General features: G+C 42.2%; 1 protein-coding gene across 1 annotated transcript in view; it reads right to left on the reverse strand.

The window, feature by feature from the left end:
- OPRM1 (opioid receptor mu 1) overlaps positions 1-22,081 on the reverse strand; it is a 168,925-nt gene that overhangs the window by 7,645 nt on the left and 139,199 nt on the right. The window contains exon 2 of the mRNA XM_063917842.1: positions 2,796-3,148. Coding sequence (XP_063773912.1) covers positions 2,796-3,148 — 353 coding nt within the window. The remainder of the gene's footprint in view (positions 1-2,795; positions 3,149-22,081) is intronic.

Raw genomic sequence — 22,081 nt, forward strand, 5'->3', positions numbered from 1 at the left:
TGATGCATTTTCATAAAAACATGTCATTAGGCCATGCCCCCTCCTCTGCTAATGTCATTCTTTACCTACCATTTCTATCACTAAGAAAATCGTGTAAATGGTATGAGAAAGGAACCCATAGGTATGCATTTACCAGTATTATATCAGCACTTGTGCTGGGAGTATTTGAGTCAATACTATACATTAACCATTTAACTGGTGAGATTACATGGGATGTGGCTGGAGCAAGCTGGGCTTTAGCTGATATGGTTACATCCCATGCAACCATGCTGTCCTGCTGTACTGTATCCCCCAATTTTTAAAAAGGAAAACCATTCTGTAGATAGGCAGAATGGATTTACTCTGTCAAGACCCAAAATTCCATGCAAATGGAGCGCATGCTCTTTGGACAAAATTAGAAGGATAAAATCTTAAATTCTCTCTAAGCACTATCTGGATGATCTCTGCTAGTGCAGAGATCAGCTGCTACAGGTGGGACTGACCCTTCTAATACTCTGCTGCACTCTATCTATGAAGAGTGATGCCCAATGTGGTAGTGGGAGTAATACCCTCATGGGGGGATCTGCTTACAGTGGGGTGTGGCATGGGGGTAATGCCCCATTAAAGTAATTTAACTCTCATGCTTGGGGGGGTAATAGTAAAAACAATTACACCAGTCACAGGGGGGAGTGTGAAAAGTGGGGATGTATTACACCAGGGCTGGGGGAGTTATACAACAGGGAATACCTTACCACTAAGTGGGTGGGGGAAAATGTTAGTTGAGATCCATTGTCACTGTGGTAGTTCTATTGGCAAATGGGGGTGGGTCATTTTTTTAAATTAGGCCTATGGACAGAGGGTTTGCATGACATCCCCTAGGCATATTTTTTTTATAAAATATTTAAATTCATTTTTTAAACTGTTTTTTTTTTTTGTTTAAAAAAATATATCAGTTAAGTGGTTAAGCTAGCATCCTAAGACATGGGTACCTTTTCAATTATCAAAATACTATTTTCACAATTGATTTTGCTAAAACTATTATTTAAACCAGTATAATGTTTGTTGCCAATCTGCCAAAATTGCCATTATGGAGTGTCTATCAACAAAGTAGGACATAATTTATGTAAATGTAAAAATGCAAATAATATAACATAATTTCTTGGAAGAAAAACACGCAAAGTAATATAAAGGGCTACTTGTATTATTTGTTGAAATCTCAAGTATACTTTGTCCACAATTTATCTTACTGGATTCTATACAATTTTATAATATTTAATTAACTGTAAATTCATAAAGTTAGTTAATAACTGTCAAATATTAACTAACACATGGACATAAAGGAATATAGTTTGAAAATTTTGTAATACTTCATGCCTTAACTAGAATGAGACAGAGATACTTAGCTTATGTTCATGATAAAGCTTTTAGTACCATATATTGACACATCTAATACCACACAGTTGAATTTGGATGCTCTCTTCAAAGAAACTGATGCCTGACTTTACTAGAGCTATGCTCGTTGTTCAAATGTATTTTGTTCTGCACAAAGCTAGATAAGAGCTGAAATGTGTGATTCACATCCAGAGGAATGATCCATGAAATTAATTGGACAGAATGTTCTGCTAAATTTCATTTCATCTCCATTTTAGCTACACTACAATAGTGTCTGTGAAATTCTAAATCTTGAGCATTGGAGTGAATCTGTGAGGATCTTAATTGATGTCATACTGAGAATTTTTGTTAATTTGTGATTAACTAGTCATATATCTCTTCTGTCTATATCTAGATTTTTTACTCTTTGAATATTCAGTAAATTATCATGTATATTATGGAATCTACAAAAGATTAGGCTATTTTACTGAAATCTACTACTGATTATGGAACTTGTGTTTCATTTTCTTATATTATCTTCTAGTTATTTGGGTTTGTTAATCTATGATCATTGTATTTAGGTCCAAAATATGCACTGAACATCAACAACTAACCAGCTATCTGTCTAGTGTAAGTTAGACAATATGGATTATTTTGTTATAAACAGCTAAAGCAACCAATTAGACACTTTCATTCATATCTTTCTTGCACTAAATAGAAAAAGAGCCATTGTTGATTAAATTGTATGTATTGCGGCTTTCACTTTACATTTTTTGCTAACACTCTTCTATACTGTAGTTTTAGAGAACAGCAACTTTTGTCATTGTTAAGTCCAGTAATTTAAAAAAATTTTTTAGAAGATAAAACATCATACCTATCTGTTCTGTAAGTATAATTAGGCTGAAAAACACCATATCATAAAACATGTCTTTGATATGCTGTAATTCACCTCTATAACATATTGTAGCTAAAGGTTGTTAAATGGATTCTCCCAATCAGGATGTTACAAAAAATGCATACAAGTTATTTGAATTAGTTCTTGAAACTTCAGAAACAATTTAGAATATTATTTTTTACATGATCTATCTATCTATCTATCTATCTATCTATCTATCTATCTATCTATCTATCTATCTATCTACCTATCTATCAAGCCAAAATGTCTGTGTATAAGGCATGGTTATAGTTTACTTCTAGAAATGTTATTCATACTCTAATAAAGAATATACAAGATACAGTAGTGATATCATTGTGCATATAATATTCAGAGAACCAGGTCATATATCTTGAATGTAAGGGTAGAAGACCTATTTTTTGTTATCTGCAGGAAGTTCTCTTATCTATGTCTCACAAGTAAGGAAAGGTTTGTAGGTTAACATTAAGCAACATGAGTTGAAAAAGTCTGTTTATATTGATTTATTTCTTTTTCATTGTACTCTACTCACCTCTCTCATATTTTGTTGTTGCCATGACCATTACAGGCAAACCAATTGCAGAAGAAAGAATCCAGTTGCAAACGTTAACCATTTTAGCATTTCGTGGCGTCCTGAAGTCAAGAGCTTTCACTGGATGGCAGACGGCTATGTACCGGTCAACACTCATTGTAGTCAGGGTAAAAATACTAGTGAACATATTATAGTAGTCTATTGATATAACAATTTTACATACAATATTACCAAAGGGCCATGTTCCCATAAGATAGTTCACACTTTGAAATGGCAGAGTACTTGTTGCCAGGGCATCTGCTAGGGCAAGATTAAAAATGTAAATATTGGTAGCTGTCTTCATTTTGGTGTACCTAAAACAAGATAAGATAACAATTAAAAGTAAGCCTGAAGTAAAGTTGTTCAAGAATCACACAGCAGCACATTGCAATAATTGGTATCCCTGTGTGTGGTTTGGTCTATGTTGGCATCCAGAAACAGGAGCTTGTCCCTTTATAAACATTATACTTTATATACGCTATGTATTACCCATGCACTCAACTGTATGTACAATAGGGCAAAGGCATTTCTAAATATTGACACCCCAGGCTATATATAATAGCCTCCAAGTTGCCGGAGATGTGAGACTTTCTGTGAGTCTGCCAGTTTTTTAAAGCAACAATCATTTACAAGGTAATACCAGGTTGGTTTTGCCTTGTAAATGATTGCTGCTTTAAACAAAATGGGCAGACTCACAGAAAATTCGGCACCTCTGGCAACTCGGAGGCTATTATATTATCAATGGGACAGTGAGGGCAAATAGGGCCAGCATATATTGCCCATGTGTTCTCAAGGTCATGGTCTTTCCAGTACATCACACTTGTAATAATTGGGACTGTCCAAGAAAGTGTGTCTATTGGGATGTATTGGTATGTGCAGTATGTGCATCTAAAATAAGGGCATTAAAAACTGACTGCTGGTTGACACTAAGGTAAGCTTGTGGCCCAATAGGTAGCAAAAATTGTACTGGGATTTTTGCTTTAAATTGAAGTTTACTGAAACCTTAATATAGTCAACTATAAAGTAGAGATGACCGGGTTCGGTTCCTCGGAATCCGAACCCCCCCGAACTTCAGCCTTTTTACACGGGTCTGAGGCAGACTCGGATCTTCCCGCCTTGCTCGGTTAACCCAAGCGCGCCCGAACGTCATCATCCCGCTGTCAGATTCTCGCGAGGCTCGTATTCTATCGCGAGACTCGGATTCTATATAAGGAGCCGCGCGTCGCCGCCATTTTCACACGTGCATTGAGATTGATAGGGAGAGGACGTGGCTGGCGTCCTCTCCGTTAGAATAGATAGAGACACTTGAGTTGATTTACTACTAACTTAGTAATTTTGGGGAGCATTAGGAGTACTCAGAGTGCAGAGTTTTGCTGATAGTTACTAGTGACCACCACCAGTTTTATTTATTATTTAATATAATCCGTTCTCTGCCTGAAAAAAAACGATACACAGTCACATACCATATCTGTGCTCAGCCTCAGTGTGCTGCATGATAATATCATCTATGTATATCTGACTGTGCTGAGTGCTCACTGCTCACACAGCTGAATTGTGGGGGAGACTGGGGTGCAGTTATAGCAGGAGTACAGTGCACACTTTTGCTGCCAGTGTGACTGACCAGTGACCACCAGTATATTGTCTGCCTGAAAAAGTTAAACACTCCTGTGGTGTTTTTTTTTTATTCTATAAACGCATTCTGCTGACAGTGTCCAGCAGGTCCGCAATTCATTATATTATATAAAAGTGTACACGCAGTAGTGTTATATTTTTTTTTGTTCATCTCTATCATCTTTATCATCTCTATATTAGCAGACGCAGTACGGTAGTCCACGGCAGTGGCTACCTCTGTGTCGTCAGTGCTCGTCCATAATTGTATACCTACCTGTGGTGGGTTTTTTTTTTCTATCTTCTTCATACTAGTAGTTTAGGAGTCTGCTGACAGTGTCCAGCAGGTCCGTCATTATATTATATATACCTGCAGTAGTGATATATATATATTTGTTATATCATTATCATCTCTATACTAGCAGACGCAGTACGGTAGTCCACGGCTGTAGCTACCTCTGTGTCGTCAGTGCTCATCCATAATTGTATACCTACCTGTGGTGGGTTTTTTTTTTCTATCTTCTTCATACTAGTAGTTTAGGAGTCTGCTGACAGTGTCCAGCAGGTCCGTCATTATATTATATATACCTGCAGTAGTGATATATATATTTTTTTTATATCATTATCATCTCTATACTAGCAGACGCAGTACGGTAGTCCACGGCTGTAGCTACCTCCGTGTCGTCAGTGCTCGTCCATAATTGTCTACCTACCTGTGGTGGGTTTTTTTTTCTATCTTCTTCATACTAGTAGTTTAGGAGTCTGCTGACAGTGTCCAGCAGGTCCGTCATTATATTATATATACCTGCAGTAGTGATATATATATATTTTTTATATCATTATCATCTCTATACTAGCAGACGCAGTACGGTAGTCCACGGCTGTAGCTACCTCTGTGTCGTCAGTGCTCGTCCATAATTGTATACCTACCTGTGGTGGGGTTTTTTTTTCTATCTTCTTCATACTAGTAGTTTAGGAGTCTGCTGACAGTGTCCAGCAGGTCCGTCATTATATTATATATACCTGCAGTAGTGATATATATATATTTTTTATATCATTATCATCTCTATACTAGCAGACGCAGTACGGTAGTCCACGGCTGTAGCTACCTCTGTGTCATCAGTGCTCGTCCATAATTGTATACCTACCTGTAGTGGGGTTTTTTTTTCTATCTTCTTCATACTAGTAGTTTAGGAGTCTGCTGACAGTGTCCAGCAGGTCCGTCATTATATTATATATACCTGCAGTAGTGATATATATATATATTTTATATCATTATCATCTCTATACTAGCAGACGCAGTACGGTAGTCCACGGCTGTGGCTACCTCTGTGTCGTCAGTGCTCGTCCATAATTGTATACCTACCTGTGGTGGGTTTTTTTTTTTCTATCTTCTTCATACTAGTAGTTTAGTAGTCTGCTGACAGTGTCCAGCAGGTCCGTCATTATATTATATATACCTGCAGTAGTGATATATATATTTTTTTTATATCATTATCATCTCTATACTAGCAGACGCAGTACGGTAGTCCACGGCTGTGGCTACCTCTGTGTCGTCAGTGCTCGTCCATAATTGTATACCTACCTGTGGTGGGGTTTTTTTTCTATCTTCTTCATACTAGTAGTTTAGGAGTCTGCTGACAGTGTCCAGCAGGTCCGTCATTATATTATATATACCTGCAGTAGTGATATATATATATTTTTTATATCATTATCATCTCTATACTAGCAGACGCAGTACGGTAGTCCACGGCTGTAGCTACCTCTGTGTCGTCAGTGCTCGTCCATAATTGTATACCTACCTGTGGTGGGGTTTTTTTTTCTATCTTCTTCATACTAGTAGTTTAGGAGTCTGCTGACAGTGTCCAGCAGGTCCGTCATTATATTATATATACCTGCAGTAGTGATATATATATATTTTTTATATCATTATCATCTCTATACTAGCAGATGCAGTACGGTAGTCCACGGCTGTAGCTACCTCTGTGTCGTCAGTGCTCGTCCATAATTGTATACCTACCTGTGGTGGGGTTTTTTTTTCTATCTTCTTCATACTAGTAGTTTAGGAGTCTGCTGACAGTGTCCAGCAGGTCCGTCATTATATTATATATACCTGCAGTAGGGATATATATATATTTTTTATATCATTATCATCTCTATACTAGCAGACGCAGTACAGTAGTCCACGGCTGTAGCTACCTCTGTGTCGTCAGTCACTCGTCATCCATAAGTATACTAGTATCCATCCATCTCCATTGTTTACCTGAGGTGCCTTTTAGTTGTGCCTATTAAAATATGGAGAACAAAAATGTTGAGGTTCCAAAAATAGGGAAAGATCAAGATCCACTTCCACCTCGTGCTGAAGCTGCTGCCACCAGTCATGGCTGAGACGATGAAATTCCATCAACGTCGTCTGCCAGGGCCGATGCCCAATGTCATAGTACAGAGCATGTAAAATCCAAAACACAAAATATCAGTAAAAAAAGGACTCAAAAATCTAAAATAAAATCGTCGGAGGAGAAGCGTAAACTTGCCAATACGCCATTTACCACACGGAGTGGCAAGGAACGGCTGAGGCCCTGGCCTATGTTCATGGCTAGTGGTTCAGCTTCACATGAGGATGGAAGCACTCAGCCTCTCGCTAGAAAAATGAAAAGACTTAAGCTGGCAAAAGCACAGCAAAGAACTGTGCGTTCTTCGAAATCACAAATCCCCAAGGAGAGTCCAATTGTGTCGGTTGCGATGCCTGACCTTCCCAACACTGGACGTGAAGAGCATGCGCCTTCCACCATTTGCACGCCCCCTGCAAGTGCTGGAAGGAGCACCCGCAGTCCAGTTCCTAATAGTCATATTGAAGATGTCAGTGTTGAAGTACACCAGGATGAGGAGGATATGGGTGTTGCTGGCGCTGGGGAGGAAATTGACAAGGAGGATTCTGATGGTGAGGTGGTTTGTTTAAGTCAGGCACCCGGGGAGACACCTGTTGTCCGTGGGAGGAATATGGCCATTGACATGCCTGGTGAAAATACCAAAAAAATCAGCTCTTCGGTGTGGAAGTATTTAAACAGAAATGCGGACAACAGGTGTCAAGCCGTGTGTTGCCTTTGTCAAGCTGTAATAAGTAGGGGTAAGGACGTTAACCACCTCGGAACATCCTCCCTTATACGTCACCTGCAGCGCATTCATCATAAGTCAGTGACAAGTTCAAAAACTTTGGGCGACAGCCATGTCACTGGCAATTCTGACGAGTCCTCTCCTGCCTGGGATTCCTCCGATGCAACGCCTACTGCTGCTGGCGCTGCTGTTGTTGCTGCTGGGAGTCGATGGTCATCCCAGAGGGGAAGTCGTAAGACCACTTTTACTACTTCCACCAAGCAATTGACTGTCCAACAGTCCTTTGCGAGGAAGATGAAATATCACAGCAGTCATCCTGCTGCAAAGCGGATAACTGAGGCCTTGGCATCCTGGGCGGTGAGAAACGTGGTTCCGGTATCCATCATTACTGCAGAGCCAACTATAGACTTGTTTGAGGTACTGTGTCCCCGGTACCAAATACCATCTAGGTTCCATTTCTCTAGGCAGGCGATACCGAAAATGTACACAGACCTCAGAAAAAGACTCACCAGTGTCCTAAAAAATGCATTTGTACCCAATGTCCACTTAACCACGGACATGTGGACAAGTGGAGCAGGGCAGACTCAGGACTATATGACTGTGACAGCCCACTGGGTAGATGTATTGACTCCCGCCGCAAGAACAGCAGCGGCGGCACCAGTAGCAGCATCTCGCAAACGCCAACTCTTTCCTAGGCAGGCTACGCTTTGTATCACCGCTTTCCAGAATACGCACACAGCTGAAAACCTCTTACGGCAACTGAGGAAGATCATCGCAGAATGGCTTACCCCAATTGGACTCTCCTGTGGATTTGTGGCATCGGACAACGCCAGCAATATTGTGTGTGCATTAAATCTGGGCAAATTCCAGCACGTCCCATGTTTTGCACATACCTTGAATTTGGTGGTGCAGAATTATTTAAAAAACGACAGGGGCGTGCAAGAGATGCTGTCGGTGGCCAGAAGAATTGCGGGACACTTTCGGCGTACAGGCACCACGTACAGAAGACTGGAGCAACACCAAAAACGCCTGAACCTGCCCTGCCATCATCTGAAGCAAGAAGTGGTAACGAGGTGGAATTCAACCCTCTATATGCTTCAGAGGTTGGAGGAGCAGCAAAAGGCCATTCAAGCCTATACAACTGACCACGATATAGGAGGTGGAATGCACCTGTCTCAAGCGCAGTGGAGAATGATTTCAACGTTGTGCAAGGTTCTGCAACCTTTTGAACTTGCCACACGTGAAGTCAGTTCAGACACTGCCAGCCTGAGTCAGGTCATTCCCCTCATCAGGCTTTTGCAGAAGAAGCTGGAGACATTGAAGGAGGAGCTAACACTGAGCGATTCCGCTAGGCATGTGGGACTTGTGGATGGAGCCCTTAATTCGCTTAACAAGGATTCACGGGTGGTCAATCTGTTGAAATCAGAGCACTACATTTTGGCCACCGTGCTCGATCCTAGATTTAAAACCTACGTTGTATCTCTCTTTCCTGCAGACACAAGTCTGCAGGGGTTCAAAGAACTGCTGGTGAGAAAATTGTCAAGTCAAGCGGAACGCGACCTGTCAACATCTCCTCCTTCACATTCTCCCGCAACTAGGGGTGCGAGGAAAAGGCTCAGAATTCCGAGCCCACCCGCTGGCGGTGATGCAGGGCAGTCTAGAGCGACTGCTGATGCTGACATCTGGTCCGGACTGAAGAACCTGCCAACGATTACGGACATGTCGTCTACTGTCACTGCATATGATTCTCTCACCATTGAAAGAATGGTGGAGGATTATATGAGTGACCGCATCCAAGTAGGCACGTCAGACAGTCCGTACGTATACTGGCAGGAAAAAGAGGCAATTTGGAGGCCCTTGCACAAACTGACTTTATTCTACCTAAGTTGCCCTCCCACAAGTGTGTACTCCGAAAGAGTGTTTAGTGCCGCCGCTCACCTTGTCAGCAATCGGCGTACGAGGTTACTTCCAGAAAATGTGGAGAAGATGATGTTCATTAAAATGAATTATAATCAATTCCTCCATGGAGACATTCACCAGCAGCAATTGCCTCCACAAAGTACACAGGGAGCTGTGATGGTGGATTCCAGTGGGGGCGAATTGATAATCTGTGAGGAGGGGGATGTACACGGTGATGAATCGGAGGATGATGATGAGGTGGACATCTTGCCTCTGTAGAGCCAGTTTGTGCAAGGAGAGATTAATTGCTTCTTTTTTGGTGGGGGTCCAAACCAACCCGTCATTTCAGTCACAGTCGTGTGGCAGACCCTGTCACTGAAATGATGGGTTGGTTAAAGTGTGCATGTCCTGTTTATACAACATAAGGGTGGGTGGGAGGGCCCAAGGACAATTCCATCTTGCACCTCTTTTTTCTTTCATTTTTCTTTGCGTCATGTGCTGTTTGGGGAGTGTTTTTTGGAAGGGCCATCCTGCGTGACACTGCAGTGCCACTCCTAGATGGGCCAGGTGTTTGTGTCGGCCACTAGGGTCGCTTATCTTAGTCACACAGCTACCTCATTGCGCCTCTTTTTTTTCTTCTTTGCGTCATGTGCTGTTTGGGGAGTATTTTTTGGAAGGGCCATCCTGCGTGACACTGCAGTGCCACTCCTAGATGGACCAGGTGTTTGTGTCGGCCACTAGGGTAACTTATCTTAGTCACACAGCTACCTCATTGCGCCTCTTTTTTTTCTTCTTTGCGTCACGTGCTGTTTGGGGAGTATTTTTTGGAAGGGCCATCCGGCCTGACACTGCAGTGCCACTCCTAGATGGGCCAGGTGTTTGTGTCGGCCACTAGGGTCGCTTAGCTTACTCACACAGCTACCTCATTGCGCCTCTTTTTTTCTTTGCGTCATGTGCTGTTTGGGGAGTGTTTTTTGGAAGGGCCATCCTGCGTGACACTGCAGTGCCACTCCTAGATGGGCCAGTTGTTTGTGTCGGCCACTTGGGTCACTGAGCTTAGTCACACAGCTACCTCATTGCGCCTCTTTTTTTCTTTGCGTCATGTGCTGTTTGGGGAGTGTTTTTTGGAAGGGCCATCCTGCGTGACACTGCAGTGCCACTCCTAGATGGGCCAGGTGTTTGTGTCGGCCACTTGGGTCGCTGAGCTTAGTCATCCAGCGACCTCGGTGCAAATTTTAGGACTAAAAATAATATTGTGAGGTGTTCAGAATAGACTGAAAATGAGTGGAAATTATGGTTATTGAGGTTAATAATACTTTGGGATCAAAATGACCCCCAAATTCTATGATTTAAGCTGTTTTTTAGGGTTTTTTGAAAAAAACACCCGAATCCAAAACACACCCGAATCCGACAAAAAAAATTCGGTGAGGTTTTGCCAAAATGCGTTCGAACCCAAAACACGGCCACGGAACCGAACCCAAAACCAAAACACAAAACCCGAAAAATTTCCGGTGCACATCCCTACTATAAAGACACACTTCTATCTCCCTTTCTCTCTCTCTCTCTCTCTCTCTCTCTCTCGGTACCAGCAACTTAGCCAGTCCAGGTAACTATCTCTACAGATATGTTGTTGTCTTCGTCCTCCTTTCTTCCAGGTTTGATACTAATTACCCCACCTATTATATATTTTAAAGGGTAAGAATTTTTATGAGATTTTGTTATTAAAAGACAAATAAACTTTCATGATGGATGGTCATCCCCTTTAAACTATGTATAGTTTTTATTTGTTATTATTTACTTTTATTAAAATAAAATGAAATTCGTATAAATGTACTTATTTTACTCTGGTGTTGTTTTTTCAATAGAACACAAAACTATATATGAACATTTGTGAGGCTCATTGAGAGTTACAAGATTAAAATCTGCAACATATAATTATATAGAGCACTGAAAAGGATTGAATCAGTGCTGTATTGAAAATGTTACCAATTTAAATACAGTATATTGTATTTCTAATATTTTCATTAGTATTCAACTAAAGTTTGAAAGACAATACAAAGGTACAGTATTTAGTAAGCATTTGTTTCATTATCTGTTCAATGATACAAAGTTAATCCATTTAAACTTGGATTTTGATTCTCATTGTTCATTAGTTTGGAGAGCACATCAATATAGAATAACATTTATAAGGTATAAATACTGCAGTATACTACACACAGTAATGTCAGTAATTAAAGATACATTTGATGAGCACCCAAAACTAGTGTTGTAATTTCCCCATGGTCAATTTAAGTGATAAAATAAACATTTAAATGTAAATATAAATAAATATTGAAAATACATTTGTGCCTATTGCCTTTTATGACTATCGCTAAAGTCCTAATTGCCTCAAAGAGTTATGGAAAAAGGAAAGGATTGTACATCTAATATGACCTTTACCCTCCAAACTTAGGAAACCATTTTATCAGCATATTAACCAGTAACAGTCCTCAGATCATTAAACAAGCATTTTATGGGAATTCTTTTACCCACATCCAAAATACAATAGTTGCAGCCATTCTGGGAGCTGTCCAGAGAATGCAACTTATCAACTTACAAAAGAATCATAAATCATAATTTTTAGTGAATGGTTGGCTGCAGTCTGAATGTTTCTGTTATCTTGATTTTGAAACATGTCTACAATACATAAGCACAAGTCAAACCCATATGGTTCCTTGAAGTCACTACTTATAGACCTGTTGTGTTTACAGTTGTACAGAATATCTAGTTGATGCATGACATCAGCACAGTCTGTTTAGTTATAAGTATACTTTAAAAACTAAAATCAAAATGAGTTAAATTTATCACAAGTTTATTCCATTCATTGGGAAAATTGATGTAATTTATATGAGAGCACCATTTATCATTTTAATAATCTAAAATGCTGACAATTGATACAAATCACCCCAAGAAGTCTGTATGTTTAGCTTTTATACTCGCTTTTAAATCCATAACCTGAAGTTGACGATTGAATATTTTGCAAGTTTAGTTATAAACTTTTCTGTTGCCTTCTGACAGAAATAAAATTTGTTTAAAGAGTCTACAAATACTAATTCTTGAGAATCACTGTAAACAAGAGTAAAGATCCAATTTATTCGCAGCTAATATCCCAGTTCTTCAAGCCAAAATCTTGTACCAACTCCGATGCTTAGGTGTCACTCCTGACTCCTCCCTATCCTTCCACATTCTATCTCTGGCTCATTCCTGGCAGTACCAGTTCCCCAACATCACTTGCATCAGGTCATTCCTCTCACAGAACACCACTAAACTTATTATCCACTCACTAATCATCTCATGGCTTGACTACTGCAACCTTCTCACTGGTCTCCAAAGTTCTCATCTCGCACCTTTCCAATCTGTGCTTAATGCTGCAGCTAGATCCACCGCTCCACATCTGCCGCTCCACCTCTGCCACTACCCTCTGCCATAATCTGCACTGGCTCCCCTTAGCATACAAAATCCTCTTCAAACTCCTTACCCTTACATACAAGGCCCTCTCCACTCCATTGTTCCCTACATCTACTGCCCCAGCCATCTCAATCTCACTACCTCCCTCCTTCCCAGCCATTTCTATCTCTCAACCCAATGTGGTCCCAATTGACTTGCTCATGCCTCATGTCTTCTGTTTGTCTCCCCTCACCTTAGATTGTAAGCTTCTAGGAGCAGGGTCCTCCTCCCTCCTGGTCTCTCAGCCCTTTTCTTGCACTTTAATTGCAGTTCTCACCCACACACTGGCCATCTTCCCAAATTCTGCCTGCTTGTAGCCTTTCATCACTTTCACAGTCTCTTGAATTACTAGTCTTGCCATTGCTATCTTTGACATGCCCATACCTTAGACGCTCACCTGCTTACTAGATGTATTGTGCACTGAGATTTGTGGTGCTAATTGTTACATGTGTCCTGTTTATGTTTTGGCCAATGTAATGTTCTGTTTTACGTTGTTCTGTCATACTGTTTGCCTCTGTACAGCCCTGCAGACCACTTAAGGTGCCATATAAATAAAAAATAAAAAAGTGTAGTAATAATAATAATAATATACTCTGTGAGGACTTTAAGATTGTTATTATAAAATATTCAAAAATTGATCTTTAGTACATTTATACAAAGTGATCATATAACTTTTAATATATCTCCTTTCTAGTGTAACAAAATCTAATTCACACAGCCTTGTCTCAAAACTAATTTAATGCATACTTTTTCCTTCTCTTCCCTCTTTGCAGTTCTAGGACATCTTGTGAATTGGCATGCAAAACTGAGCTTTGACAGTGAAATCTCATTGGTGCTTTGTAATGGAGCAATTATGATTTTATTTCTGATGTCTTTGCTCCTATTAAAAGACAACATTCTACTGGCTCTAGATACAGCAGCTTAGCATTTCATGTTGTTGCTATGTTTATGATCTACAATTATTATATCTACAATATTTCCCATTACAGATTCACTGGGATTATTGCGTGCATATTTTTACAACTGTGATTATCATTGCTGCCTCCCTGTACTGAATTTTTGGGTTTGGAATCTAGCCAGGACTTTATTTTTGCAGCATTAATATGTTCTTGCCATGTTTGTGTGGATGTTACGTGAGTGATCCTCTATCCTCAAGAAAATGTATTGTACTGTGTGATGTGTCTGACTGGTAGGAGCTATATTTAGAAACAATTATATCAGATAACATACATAAGTAAATAGATATGAATATCCAGAGGGCGCTCACAATTGATAATTTGTTTTAATAATAAGATAACATATATAACACACAAATTATAATGATTAAAATTGCAGCATATCAGTAGTTATTAACCATGAATAAAAATTGGGAGATAAAAATTGATGTCCACAAACTCTTCCCTGAATAGGACCAATTGATTGGGTTGATCCAAATAAAAATAAGAATTTACTTACCGATAATTCTATTTCTCATAGTCCGTAGTGGATGCTGGGACTCCGTCAGGACCATGGGGAATAGCGGGCTCCGCAGGAGACAGGGCACATCTAAATAAAGCTTTTAGGATCACATGGTGCGTACTGGCTCCTCCCCCTATGACCCTCCTCCAAGCCTCAGTTAGGTACTGTGCCCGGACGAGCGTACACAATAAGGAAGGATCTTGAATCCCGGGTAAGACTCATACCAGCCACACCAATCACACCGTACAACTTGTGATCTGAACCCAGTTAACAGTATGATAACAAAAAACGAAGTAGCCTCTGAAAAGATGGCTCACAACAATAGTAATAACCCGATCTTTGTAACAATAACTATGTACAAGTATTGCAGACAATCCGCACTTGGGATGGGCGCCCAGCATCCACTACGGACTATGAGAAATAGAATTATCGGTAAGTAAATTCTTATTTTCTCTAACGTCCTAGTGGATGCTGGGACTCCGTCAGGACCATGGGGATTATACCAAAGCTCCCAAACGGGCGGGAGAGTGCGGATGACTCTGCAGCACCGAATGAGAGAACTCCAGGTCCTCCTTAGCCAGAGTATCAAATTTGTAAAATTTTACAAACGTGTTCTCCCCTGACCACGTAGCTGCTCGGCAAAGTTGTAATGCCGAGACCCCTCGGGCAGCCGCCCAAGATGAGCCCACTTTCCTTGTGGAGTGGGCCTTTACAGATTTAGGCTGTGGCAGGCCTGCCACAGAATGTGCAAGTTGGATTGTGCTACAGATCCAACGTGCAATCGTCTGTTTAGACGCAGGAGCACCCATCTTGTTGGGTGCATACAATATAAACAACGAGTCAGATTTTCTGACTCCAGCTGTCCTTGAAATATATATTTTTAATGCTCTGACAACGTCCAGTAACTTGGAGTCCTCCAAGTCGCTAGTAGCCGCAGGCACCACAATAGGCTGGTTCAAGTGAAAAGCCGAAACCACCTTAGGGAGAAAATGAGGACGTGTCCGCAGTTCTGCCCTGTCCGAATGGAAAATCAGATATGGGCTTTTGTATGATAAAGCCGCCAACTCTGAAACTCTCCTGGCTGAAGCCAGGGCCAATAGCATGGTTACCTTCCATGTAAGGTATTTTAAATCTACCGATTTTAGAGGCTCAAACCAATGAGATTTGAGAAAATTCAAAACTACGTTCAAATCCCACGGTGCCACTGGAGGCACTATTGGGGGTTGTATATGTAGTACACCTTTGACAAAAGTTTGTACTTCAGGCACTGATGCCAATTCCTTCTGGAAGAAGATTGATAAGGCCGAAATTTGAACTTTAATGGACCCCAATTTTAGGCCCATAGACAATCCTGCTTGCAGGAAATGTAAGAATCGACCCAATTGAAATTCTTCCGTTGGAGCCTTCTTGGCCTCACACCACGCAACATATTTTCGCCAAATGCGGTGATAATGTTGTACAGTCACTTCCTTTCTAGCCTTAATCAAGGTAGGAATAACTTCCTCTGGAATGCCCTTTTCTTTTAGAATCTGGCGTTCAACCGCCATGCCGTCAAACGCAGACGCGGTAAGTCTTGGAACATACAAGGTCCCTGCTGAAGCAGATCCCTTCTTAGAGGTAGAGGCCATGGATCCTCTGTGAGCATCTCTTGAAGTTCCGGATACCAAGTTCTTCTTGGCCAGTCCGGAGCCACCAGTATTGTTCTTACTCCTCTTTTCCGTATAATTCTCAGTACCTTTGGTATGAGAGGCAGAGGAGGGAACACATACACTGACTGGTACACCCACGGTGTTACCAGAGCGTCCACAGCTATTGCCTGAGGGTCTCTTGACCTGGCGCAATATCTGTCCAATTTTTTGTTGAGGCGAGACGCCATCATGTCCACCTTTGGTCTTTCCCAACGGTTCACAATCATGTGGAAGACTTCTGGATGAAGTACCCACTCTCCCGGGTGAAGGTCGTGTCTGCTGAGGAAGTCTGCTTCCCAGTTGTCCACTCCCGGGATGAACACTGCTGACAGTGCTATGACATGATTCTCCGCCCAGCGCAGAATCCTTGCAGCTTCTGTCATTGCTCTTCTGCTTCTCCTGCCGCCTTGTCGGTTTACGTGGGCGACTGCCGTGATGTTGTCCGACTGGATCAACACCGGCTGACCCTGAAGCAGCGATTTTGCCAGGCTTAGAGCATTGTAGATCGCTCTTAGCTCCAGTATATTTATGTGAAGGGACGTCTCCAGGTTTGACCACACGCCCTGGAAGTTTCTTCCCTGTGTGACTGCTCCCCAGCCTCGTAGGCTGGCATCCGTAGTCACCAGGACCCAGTCCTGTATGCCGAATCTGCGGCCCTCTAACAGATGGGCACTCTGCAACCACCACAGGAGAGACAACCTTGTTCTTGGTGACAGTGTTATCCACTGATGCATGTGCAGATGCGATCCGGACCATTTGTCCAGCAGATCCCACTGAAATGTCCGTGCATGGAATCTGCCGAATGGAATCGCTTCGTAAGAAGCCACCATCTTTCCCAGGACTCTTGTGCATTGATGTACTGACACAGTTCCTGGTTTTAGGAGGTTCCTGACAAGTTCGGATAACTCCCTTGCTTTCTCCTCCGGGAGAAACACCTTTTTCTGAACCGTGTCCAGAATCATTCCCAGGAACAGCAGACGAGTTGTCGGGGTCAATTGAGATTTTGGAAGATTCAGAATCCACCCGTGTTGCTGAAGCACTACCTGGGTTAGTGCTACACCGACTTCCAGCTGTTCTCTGGACTTTGCCCTTATCAGGAGATCGTCCAAGTAAGGGATAATTAATACGCCTTTTCTTCGTAGAAGAACCATCATTTCGGTCATTACCTTGGTAAAGACCCGAGGGGCCGTGGACAAACCAAACGGCAGCGTTTGAAACTGATAATGACAGTCTTGTATCACGAACCTGAGATACCCTTGGTGTGAGGGGTAAATTGGGACATGCAGATAAGCATCTTTTATGTCCAGGGACACCATGAAGTCCCCTTCTTCCAGATTCGCTATCACTGCTCTGAGTGACTCCATCTTGAACTTGAATTTCTGTATGTACAGGTTCAAGGATTTCAGGTTTAGAATAGGTCTTACCGAACCGTCCGGCTTCGGTACCACAAATAGTGTGGAATAATACCCCTTTCCCTGTTGTAGGAGGGGTACCTTGACTATCACCTGCTGAGAATACAGCTTGTGAATGGCTTCCAAAACCGACGTCCTTTCTGAGGGAGACGTTGGTAAAGCAGACTTTAGGAACCGGCGAGGGGGAGACCTTTCGAACTCCAACATGTAACCCTGAGATATTATCTGCAGGATCCACGGGTCCACTTGTGAGCGAGCCCACTGATTGCTGAAAATCTTGAGTCGACCCCCCACCGCTCCTGAGTCCGCTTGTAAAGCCCCAGCGTCATGCTGATGGCTTTGTAGAACCCGGGGCGGGCTTCTGGTCCTGGGCAGGGGCTGCTTGCTGCCCTCTCTTACCCTTTCCTCTGCCTCGCGGCAGATAAGACTGTCCTTTTGGTCGCTTGTTTTTATAGGAGCGAAAGGACTGCGGCTGAAAAGACGGTGTCTTTTTCTGTTGGGAGGGGGTCTGAGGTAAAAAAGTGGATTTGCCGGCAGTTGCCGTGGCCACCAGGTCCGAAAGACCGACCCCAAATAATTCCTCTCCTTTATATGGCAATACTTCCATATGCCTTTTGGAATCCGCATCACCTGACCACTGTCGCGTCCATAAACTTCTTCTGGCAGATATGGACATCGCGCTTACTCTTGATGCTAGAGTACAAATATCCCTCTGAGCATCTCGCATATAAAGAAAAGCATCCTTTAATTGCTCTAGAGTCAATAAAATACTGTCCCTATCCAGGGTATCAATATTTTCAGTCAGAGAATCCAACCACACTACCCCAGCACTGCACATCCAGGCTGAGGCTACTGCCGGTCGCAGTATAACACCAGTATGTGTGTATATACTCTTCAGTGTAGTTTCCAGCCTCCTATCTGCTGGATCCTTGAGGGCGGCCGTATCAGGAGACGGCAACGCCACTTGCTTTGATAAACGTGTGAGCGCCTTATCCACCCTAGGGGGTGTTTCCCAGCGCGCCCTAACCTCTGGTGGGAAAGGGTATAATGCCAATAACTTCTTGGAAATTAGCAGTTTTCTATCTGGGTTAACCCACGCTTCGTCACACACGTCATTCAATTCCTCTGATTCTGGAAAAGCTACAGGTAGTTTTTTCACCCCCCACATAATACCCCTTTTTGAGGTACCAGCAGTATCAGAGATCTGCAAAGCCTCCTTCATTGCCGTGATCATATAACGTGTGGCCCTATTGGAAAATACGTTTGTTTCTTCACCGTCGACACTAGATTCATCTGTGTCGGTACCCGTGTCGACTGACTGAGGTAAGGGACGTTTTACAGCCCCTGACGGTGTCTGAGACGCCTGAGCCGGTACTAACTGGTTTTCTGGCCGTCTCATTTCGTCAACTGACTTTTGTAATGTGCTAACATTATCACGTAATTCCATAACTAAAGCCATCCATTCCGGTGTCGACTCCCTAGGGGGTGACATCACCATTACCGGCAATTGCTCTGCCTCCACACCAACATCGTCCTCATACATGTCGACACACACGTACCGACACACAGCAGCCACACAGGGAATGCTCTAATCGAAGACAGGACCCTCTTAGCCCTTTGGGGAGACAGAGGGAGAGTTTGCCAGCACACACCAAAAGCGCTATAAATGTATATAAACAACCCTAGAAGGTGTTGTTTTTGATATAAGCGCTTTTAATATATCAATATCGCCAAATTATGCCCCCCTTCTCTTTGTTACCCTGTTTCTGTAGTGCAGTGCAGGGGAGAGTCCTGGGAGCCTTCCTCACCAGCGGAGCTGAGCAGGAAAATGGCGCTGAGTGCTGAGGAGAATAAGCTCCGCCCCTTTTTCGGCAGGCTTTTCTCCCGGGTTTTAAGAAAACTGGCCTGGGTTAAATACATACATATAGCCTTAATGGCTATATGTGATGTATTTATTTTGCCACTAAAGGTATTTAATATTGCTGCCCAGGGCGCCCCCAGCAGCGCCCTGCACCCTCCGTGACTGAATCAGTGAGACGTGTAGCAACAATGGCGCACAGCTGCAGTGCTGTGCGCTACCTTCATGAAGACTGAGGAGTCTTCTGCCGCCTGCTTTCCGGACCTCCGTCTTCAGCGTCTGTAAGGGGGATCGGCGGCGCGGCTCCGGGACGAACCCCAGGAGGACCTGTGTTCCGACTCCCTCTGGAGCTAAGTGTCCAGTAGCCTAAGACTCCAATCCATCCTGCACGCAGGTGAGTTGGAAATCTCTCCCCTAAGTCCCTCGATGCAGTGATCCTGTTGCCAGCAGGATTCACTGAGATTTAAACCTAAAAAAACTTTTTCTAAGCAGCTCTTTAGGAGAGCCACCTAGATTGCACCCTTCTCGGACGGGCACAAAAACCTAACTGAGGCTTGGAGGAGGGTCATAGGGGGAGGAGCCAGTACGCACCATGTGATCCTAAAAGCTTTATTTAGATGTGCCCTGTCTCCTGCGGAGCCCGCTATTCCCCATGGTCCTGACGGAGTCCCAGCATCCACTAGGACGTTAGAGAAAATTGTTGTATATATCCTAGACCGACTGCAGCAAAAATGTCTGTGTTGTGCTGTACAGCACAACACAGAAACTTTTGCCGCAGTAGTTCTAGGACGATTGTGGGTCTCGCCCTCCCTCTTTTCCCACCTTCTGCCAATGGGGTATGTTTGCTAAATGCATCCCTAAATGAACTGCAGGTTAGCCAATTCATCCTAATCTCTCTACATCGGTGAGTTACAAGAGGTAGAAGCATAGCGCAGACCTCATATATCACCTTGAACTTATCAAACCATATGTACAACAATTTTTATTTGGATCAACCCAATCAATTGGTCCTATTCAGGGAAGAGTTTGTGGACATCAATTTTTATCTCACCATTTTTATTCATGGTTAATAACTACTAATATGCTGCAATTTTAATCATTCTAATTTATGTGTGTTATATATGTTATCGTATTATTAAAACAAATTATCAATTGTGAGTGCCCTCTGGATATTCATATCTATTTACATATGCATGTTATCTGATATAATTGTTTCTAAATAAGCTTGACACACCAAAGTGTCATATTTGGGGGCTGCTTTTTAGAACTAGTCTTTTCATAAGGTGACATGAGTTTATAATTTATGTTACTTTATGATATTATACGTATTTAATTAAACCAAATAGTAATTAATTTATTGGATACCACTGATTGTGCCAGGTTCACTATAAACTACTGGTAGGAGCTATAGATTGCGAGCTCTACAGGGGCAAGGACTAATGAGAATTAAATATTCTCTAAACCATTAATAGTGTACACACAAAATAAATGAAAACAAAAAAAGTATTTGTCTCATGACCAATGGCAGATTTTACCTAAGCAGTCCCCCAAATAAAATTATCTACCTCAGTGAGTTAATTTTAGTCCATGACTGCACCAGCTAAACTGTGACTGGCAGTGACTTTTGATTGGAAGTGCTACAGTTCCTGCCAATCACAATGACAGGCAGCCCCAGGGGTAGGTGTTTTGTCCCTATGGGACCGCCAGGCTGGAAGCCACTCCCTGCCTTTCATGCAACCCAACCTAGCTTCTATGGCCTGCAGCCAATGCAGTCCATAGAAGCCAGTGTTTTGTGCATGCACAGTCCCACCACCATCTGTGCACGTGCGCCAGTTCCGGCACCTATCAGATCCCTTATGTGGGTGCCGGTACCAAGCCAACCTGGACATGTCTCCTGTTTAGGCCACTGCTGCTCAAGACTGAACCCTGAGGTTCACCATGTGAACCTTTGTCATGTTAAAGTATGAACCGATGATGAATATTATAGATTTCTATCCAGCTACATATTGTATTAACTAGACTTACAGACCAATCTTTAGCTTAAACATACAATATCTGTAATGTTAAAAGTTTTTGATACTGTAAGACTTTGGGGGTATGTACTAAACCTTAGAGAGAAATAGCGTAGATAGAGATAAAGTACTAACCAATCAGCTTCTGACTGCCATTTTACAGGCTATGAAAATGACCATTAGGAGCAGATTGATTGGTATGTTATCTCTCCCCACTTTCTCTTTCCGAGCTATGGTAAACCCGTTACCACCCCTCTGTCATATTCCAACTCACTGTCTCATAAAACACAAATAGATTTATTTGTCCTGCTGTTATTATTGGTATAACATTGTTGAATTTGATCTCTCCGAACGCTCATAAATTCCTTCCCCACTATAGGTGTCAAATTTACAGATCCATAGGGGGGATTCAATTGTACCTGATAATTTTTTGGGTGATAAAAATGCCACTTTATCACAATTTTTTATTAACAAAATGTTTATTTTATCATTCGGGTAATTCAATTATCCCTTGTTTTCAACGCCTGAAAAATGTCCAATTTTTTTGTGAAAACACATAGAATCCAGGATAAGTTTCCATATGTTTATGTTTTTACGATCGTTAGCTCAGAAAAAATGGCACTTATGAGGGATTTTGTTTCGGGACATCAGAGGGTCCTGAAAAAAATCCTTGATAAGTGCTGGTGTTGAGGCTAATTGGATAGCTCCTGTG

Source organism: Pseudophryne corroboree, chromosome 4 (assembly GCF_028390025.1).
Source record: "Pseudophryne corroboree isolate aPseCor3 chromosome 4, aPseCor3.hap2, whole genome shotgun sequence".
Taxonomy (NCBI): Eukaryota; Metazoa; Chordata; class Amphibia; order Anura; family Myobatrachidae; genus Pseudophryne; species Pseudophryne corroboree.